At 44.1% G+C, this 6,812-nt stretch overlaps 1 protein-coding gene across 1 annotated transcript; it reads left to right on the top strand.

Moving 5' to 3' along the window:
* The first annotated feature begins 439 nt into the window (after window positions 1–439).
* LOC134463282 (protein FAM83D-like) lies at window positions 440–6,510 on the top strand. Its single transcript, XM_063216493.1, has 4 exons — window positions 440–1,014; window positions 2,849–3,016; window positions 3,229–3,353; window positions 4,024–6,510. Exons 1-4 carry the CDS (start codon window positions 457–459, stop codon window positions 5,129–5,131), a joined length of 1,959 nt encoding a protein of 652 aa, XP_063072563.1. The 5' UTR covers window positions 440–456; the 3' UTR covers window positions 5,132–6,510.
* The last annotated feature ends 302 nt before the right edge of the window (window positions 6,511–6,812 follow it).

Genomic DNA, 6,812 nt, shown 5'->3' with positions numbered 1-6,812 from the left:
TTCCAGAGCCATTGGCCCAGTTGTGAAGTAACTTCAAAAATATAATTCACAGTATATTAGGCTTCTAAACTGGACCTTTGCGTAGCATGAACAAACAAGGTAGGATATTGTAAAGTTAAAAGTAAAATAAATGGTCCATGCAATTGCCTTTTCAAAAGTGAGCAGGGCTTAAACAGAATGGATATTAACCTACATCTAGTCTGTTATCATTGTTATTGTGTTCATTCTGGATTATATGATCCGTATTACCTACTTAAGAAGACCATCACCATCACTTAAAATAGTGGACACTTCTAGGCCAAAACGTGAATATTCTAAAACAAAAATTGAGCCCTTGTAACTGTCAATCAAAAACAATTGCGCAAGTCACCATGCATCCTCAGCTCCACCAATGCTGTGAAGAAGTAGGATGGGTTAAGACTTACATGCGAAGTACAAAACCGGTGTCAACTCCGCATGCAGTCAGATGAATGCATTCCAGACACAGTGTGGTTAACGACCTCAGCACTGAGCGCAATGCCTACTTGTACACAGAACGTGGAAGAGGAGCCCTTGACATGGTGGTCATCGTCCTCTTATGTAGGACGGCAGCCTGACCAGAACGTCGAGGAGGTGTACAGCGAAAGCCACAGACTCGCCGTGGAGGAGTTGGTCGCCGGAGGAATCGATGCCTACTATGCGTTCCTGACTAAAGAACGTGTCCGAAACTTTCTTTCTGACGACGAGATCGAGTTTATTTTGCACACAGCCGTGCCACACGAAAGTCCGCCCCAGCCCGGAGACAGCAGTTCCTACGTTCTGCACGACACCACATCTCTTGCCTATTTCCCAAATGTGTCCGACATAGAAGCCCCGACCCTTGATATTGGATGGCCCGAGCTAAACCCATATAAATTGCGAGGACCTACCACATCCGTGGCACACTTTCATCCAAACTATGCTGCCTATACACCCGTTGAGCGAATCTACACTTGCAAGGAGGCGGCGAGGAGGATGATCAAAAGCGCAAAAGAGGTAGGTAGTGGTTTTCGTCAAAGAAAAAGTAATTTCAACTCGCCATGGCTCAATTGTATCATTACTGATATGATAATATCGTTATTGTGCGTGACTTTTGATTGTTATGATGGTGGATGCATGTGTTGAGTGTTGGCAGCCTCCCATTCAGTAGACGAGCAGTCAGCGCGCAAGAGGGTGATGCCACATGTCAGTCACAAAGCAAAGGGATATAGACTTCTAAAAGATGATAGCCTTCAATGATGTGTCTGTGTTTGTGTTGCCACCTGTCCTAGTTTTCCGTTTTTCAATGTTTTAATGACCAGTCGGGAAATAGGCTACAGATTCCCTGAAAACTGAACGATGGGAGCTATTGCGCACAAGCAAAATGGATTGTTATGGAAATGTCCAGTTTTTTTGTTAGTGGTGGCAACCCCAGTTTGTGTCCATTCTTTTACAGCAGTAGCTGCTGGGATGCCATCAACATCTCTAGTTACTACAGTATTACAGTTAAAACTTCAACTTCAACCTCTCTATTATAGGCTATTGCGCCGATGCACCTGTTAGACAGCATGCCCTTTAGACTTAGCTGCAGGGTAAGGTGACGTTATTCCTCTCCTTGTAGACTTTTAAATCCTGTACGTTTTGTATTAGTCAAAAGCCAACCTGATTGGTTGGTGAAGGATGCTCTACAAACTCTTGGAAAGTTCGACGAATTTTGAAATTTAGACTGGTTCAGCCAGCATGCCAGCAACTAGCCGCCTAAGGCAAAAGAATCGGGAACTTTCTTTAGGTACAATATGTGCGTCCTATAGGCTACCTGACAAAAGGCAAGTGGCTTAGGGCCTACGTCACAGGCGTTCATCAGTTTCCCACTGTACAGCATTTGCTGATCATGCAAAATGGGAAATGCTGATCATGGGAAATGTAACTTATTTAATAACAAGCAGACATGTGCCAAGAGGCTAGATGAACAAACCCACGCGGTCAAGTCCTTATGGTCATCAATGATTTTCTTGAACACACACATAAATAGTGTCGTTTGCTTTATTGGCAGTAGGCTATTATAGCCTGTGTTTATTAGAGCCAAGAAACAAGTCTGGCAAGGATTTACAGCAAACTCAACTTCTAGTGGTTCGGCAAACAACAGGAATTCAATGGATCACACACATGAAAAATCAAAATCAATTTGTCAAAGGAGATTAAGTGTGGCCGCCGCCGCCCTAGCTTTAGGAGAGCTGCGCGCATAACAAGGCAGGACTGCTCCCATCACATCTGTCAATGTGTGCACTGCATAGAACATTTTGTTCCCATACGTTCCCCGGTGCTGTGCTCACAACATCAGGAAGTGGGGGGGGAATCTGTGGCCCTGGCAACCATATCTCTGTTTGTCGTCTATGTAGGGGGAACATGCAGTTCAATTGTGTAATGTGGTTATATACATTAGTCATTCAGTGCATTTCTTAGAATCAGAACAACAAAGAAACGCCAAAGTGGACTGGATGTGTAGCAGCTAGTTTAAGTCACTGAGGGAGGCAATCAAAACAAAACACTTGTAATAAAGTCCATGTACTTGTAATAAAGTCCATGTAACAAAAGATTGTGTGTTTTCGCATGTGCGTAACAGAGGATGTATAGTAACAGCAAACATCACTGTTCATCTATCCAGTTTCAGATAAGTCAAACAGAACAGAAAGCAAATGCGCAAAAAGATCTCTTTTTAGATCTTTACAGCACCGATAAATGTGTGTAGTAGATGGCTTTCTATTCTGTATAACACAGATTGTGTAACACACAATGCAGATTACTAACAGTTCTCTTTCCCAATATTCTTTTTTTGTGTTATTCTGTCTAGGCCATCGCAATAGTGACAGACAACTTCACGGACCTGGATATCTTCCGAGACCTGCAGGAGGCCTGTTCTCGGCGCAGGGTGCCCGTGTACATCCTGCTGGACCAAGAAGCCGTGCCAGCTTTCTTGCAGATGTGCAAAAACTCCGATGTGCGCTTGGCAGAACTCCAGGTAAACCTATTGCCAACACATGACTCACACACAGTGCTGTCATTGTGTTTTTGTAGGATGATTGCCACCTTCTGTTGGTGACGAGATGTTGATGTTTGCTTTGTTTTGTTTGAACTTAGCAACAAAGATCTCAAGGTGTCAGATGACACATCTGTTGTTTGGATAAGTCAAGTGCGCTGGCACTGATACAATTGATATGCTGTCCCCCACAGAAGATGCGTGTGCGGGCTGTCGCCGGTTTCAGGTACTTCACGCGTTCCGGAGTACGCATCACCGGAAGAGTCCACGAGCAGTTCATGTTGGTGGATGGCAAGAAGGTTGCCATGGGCACGTACAGGTACTGTTTACTAATAATACTACTGATTCACCTCTTCACCTGAACTCTTTGACTAAACAGCAACTCTGTCGCAACACTTGCGGTCACGCTTTTTTCCTCTGTTGCAAGCAACACTGTTGCAATTTTACTGATCCCCTATAGACTCACTCAACACAAAAAGGAGCTATTGTTCTTTCTTTTCTACTTGTCCACCTCCACCTCCTGTTTTTTCTTCTTCTTCTTCTTCTTCTTCTTCTTCTTCTTCTTCTTCTAATTCTTCTTCTTCTTCTTCTTCTTCTTCTTCTTCTTCTTCTTCTTCTTCTTCTTCTTCTTCTTCTTCTTCTTCTTCTTCACCTATGTTTGTTAATCTTCCACTTTTGAGATTTCACCAAGTGAAGCAAATGCATCTCAGTGAAAACTTTTTTTGTTTTCTTTTCTTATTATTTTTATTTTGATCTTGAAATCTTTATCCATATACAGATTTTGAAACGGTTCATCACTTTTAAGTGATAAGGAGCATACTTGTAACTAATGGTTAATAATAATAATAATAATAATAATAATAATAATGATAATAATGATAATCACAATAATAATAACAACAACAATAATAATCACTATTATCATCATCATCATCATCATCATCATCATCATCATCATCATCATCATTTTAAAAAAATGTTCCCAATAGGTTCAGGTGGACGGACGGCCGCATCAACACCTGCAACCTGATCGAGCTGACAGGCGAGGTGACGGAGCAGTATGAGCAGGAGTTCCAGCGGCTCTTCAAGAAGTCCCTGGCCATCAACACTAAAGCCACACTTCCTCCTCAAGGCCCCCAGGTGGCCCCTCTCACCCGTGCGAGTCTCAGCCCCACAAAAACACCCACCACTGCTCCCAGGCCCAACCCCGGCCAAGGCCTGGGGGTTCTTCTGACCTCCATAGCCCCAGTCATCACTCCTCCTCCTGCTGCCCCAGCCCCAGCCCTGCCTAATCCCCCTGCAGCGCCTCGAGCTGTCATGCGTACCACCTCCACTCAGACACTTAAGCACCACCTGACGCAAGGCACTCAGACGACAGCACCAAAACCAGCCCCGGCACCAGCTATTCCTCAGCCATCTACTCCGGCAGTGGTACGGCCGGTCATGCGCTCCACCTGCACCCAGACACTCAAGCACCACCTGACCCAGGGAACACAGACTGCCCCCCCAGCACCAGCACCAGTACTCGCACCAGCACCCGCACCCGCACCCGTAGCTGTGAAAACTATCACGGTACGGCGGGTCGTGCGCACCACCGGCACCCAGACCTGCAAGCGGCTCCTGACCCAGGGCACGCAGACCGCAGAGGCCACACAGGCCACGCCGGCTATGCGGACTCCGCTGACCTCGCTTTACCAGCCTCCTCGCGTCGTCCTTAGCTCCGTCTCGTCCACCGAGACCGACTCAGACTCGGCCTGCTCCACCCCCACAGAGACAGTTCCTGCACCGCTATTGCAAACAAAGGCCTCACTGTGTGCCAAGACGACAACGACTTGCCCCACCCAAGTGACATCTTACACCCTCAGGTTGACGGAGCAGAACACGTTGAAAGACAAACAACAGCAACCGGAACCGAAATCAAACTACTCTGGATATAGCACGCTGTCCACCGTGTCGAACCGAGACTGGTCCTCACTGTCCATAATATCCACCTTGCACAAGGGTTGCAAGGTCCAACAGAATATGAGACCAGGACCTGGGCTCCATGTGAATAGCAAGCTTATGGTTGCACCGATCAGGTCTAGGTTTTTGCAATGAGATCGAGATGCATAGACGGGACAGATATGACAGATATGACTTATTTAGGAATAGAGGCTGTAACAAAAAGTGAAAAGTTGCTTGGAATACGAAAAAGTCTGCTGGGCAGTGAAGTAGTCCTGCTTTCATAAGCTGTTATTTGAAAGGAATGGTTAAAGAATGTTGCTGAAGGTTTAACTGAATGTTTCCACAAAGATGGACTGTGTAGAAACGTCTTTAGAGGAGTGCAAGTTAGGAGAATTTTAAAGAATCTGAGCTGGCTAGCTAAGTTTGCTGCAATGTGAAAAGCAGTTTAAAAGGTAATAAGGGCTTCCGTTGAAACTGTTACTTTTCCTCTCCAGTGCCTATTTACAGGAGAGGTTAATGTGCAAGGTTGGCACTTCCACAGGGCTGTCACAAGAGGCTAGGTCCTCCATTTTGCCAAGGTGAGCAGTTTTCATGGCGCACTGATGGTGCAGTGTTCTGTTGGTTCAGTCAAAACTTTGTTCCGTTTCACTGTCATGTAGCGCCAAATATTTATGGCTCACCCCCTCTTCCTGTCTCTTGAGCCAAGTTTGACCTGGTGAAGAGCCCCATTAAGTGACCTTATGTTAGAATCTGATCATGAAATTGATCGTGATTAATATTTTTTTTTGCTTTTAGAAAGAACAATGTGTACTATACTTACAGGGTGATGGGTATTTTGGTTATATGAGCTAGGCTGAAAGCTATGAGGAAATGAAAAAAGAAGGAAAAATATATATTTTGTGTGCCAAAAAGGACCACACACAAAAGGTCTACGTTTCTCCATTTGAAAACAAAATGTGGGTGTTTAAGTCAACAGACCAGCCAATTGTCTTTGTGGTGTTATGTGGCTGGACCATTACATTTTTGTGTACAGGGTGAAAGAGAAAAACAATATTTTATGTTGGAGACACTTCAATATTGTACAGATGCACATTGGGAGTACAAAATGCTGGCTTATATGATGCAATAGCAAACCTATTCCTACTGAATATACACAGCGATGACCCAATTCTCTCTACTAATCGGCTGATGTTTGTGCTCTGTCAATGCCAAAATATTATTTGAGAATAGTGCACAGATATCTGAATCTCGTGTTTTTTTTGTTGAACTTTTCCATTCTTTTTAAAAAAAAACTTTGTATTGTGTTTTTATACGGTGGTTGATGAAAAGAAGTTGGCATGCCTAAACATGCACTTGCCAGGTGGATTTTAATGGCATTTAGTCAGCTTAGTGTGGTCTTTTGTCAACACAATATGTGCGTGTCAGGACCATATGTGTGTATCAAGACAATATCTGTGTGTGGAGGAGTGAGTGTGTGTGTATTGAATGGTATGACAATGGGCAGTAAACTAAATAAACGTGTGTGAATTTCTAAAGAGAAAAGACCCAGTAGAGTTCTTGTGTGTGTGTGCCACATTACGAAAACCGTTTTATGCGGGTGATTAAGAGATGCAACTACTGTACTTAATATAATCAGCGTTTTTTTGGTTTTTTTTTTAAACTCGTCTGTAAGAAAAAAATGTGTTTTTGCTAATGGGACTTTTCAGAAAAATGTGCTATTATGTAAAACAAGCAGGGAGTCTGGGGAGTTGGTCTGAACCCAAGCTGCCTTACTGGAGAAGCAAATGAGAGAACAAGCCGCACTTAACTCAGTAACTCAGCGGAGTTCACATTA

The sequence above is a fragment of the Engraulis encrasicolus genome, chromosome 14 (assembly GCF_034702125.1).
Source record: "Engraulis encrasicolus isolate BLACKSEA-1 chromosome 14, IST_EnEncr_1.0, whole genome shotgun sequence".
Lineage (NCBI taxonomy): Eukaryota > Metazoa > Chordata > Actinopteri > Clupeiformes > Engraulidae > Engraulis > Engraulis encrasicolus.
The sequence above is the reverse complement of the archived record's forward strand: the minus strand, read 5'-3'. Positions and strand labels throughout refer to the sequence as shown.

What these genes read in the sequence shown, in the direction of transcription:
- LOC134463282 (XM_063216493.1), top strand. Translation starts at nt 457, where the DNA reads ATGCAGTCAGATGAATGCATTCCAGACACAGTGTGGTTAACGACCTCA. An exon ending in TGCGCTTGGCAGAACTCCAG is followed by an intron (nt 3,017 to 3,228) that starts GTAAACCTATTG and finishes TGTCCCCCACAG; the next exon opens with AAGATGCGTGTGCGGGCTGT. An exon ending in GTTGCCATGGGCACGTACAG is followed by an intron (nt 3,354 to 4,023) that starts GTACTGTTTACT and finishes TGTTCCCAATAG; the next exon opens with GTTCAGGTGGACGGACGGCC.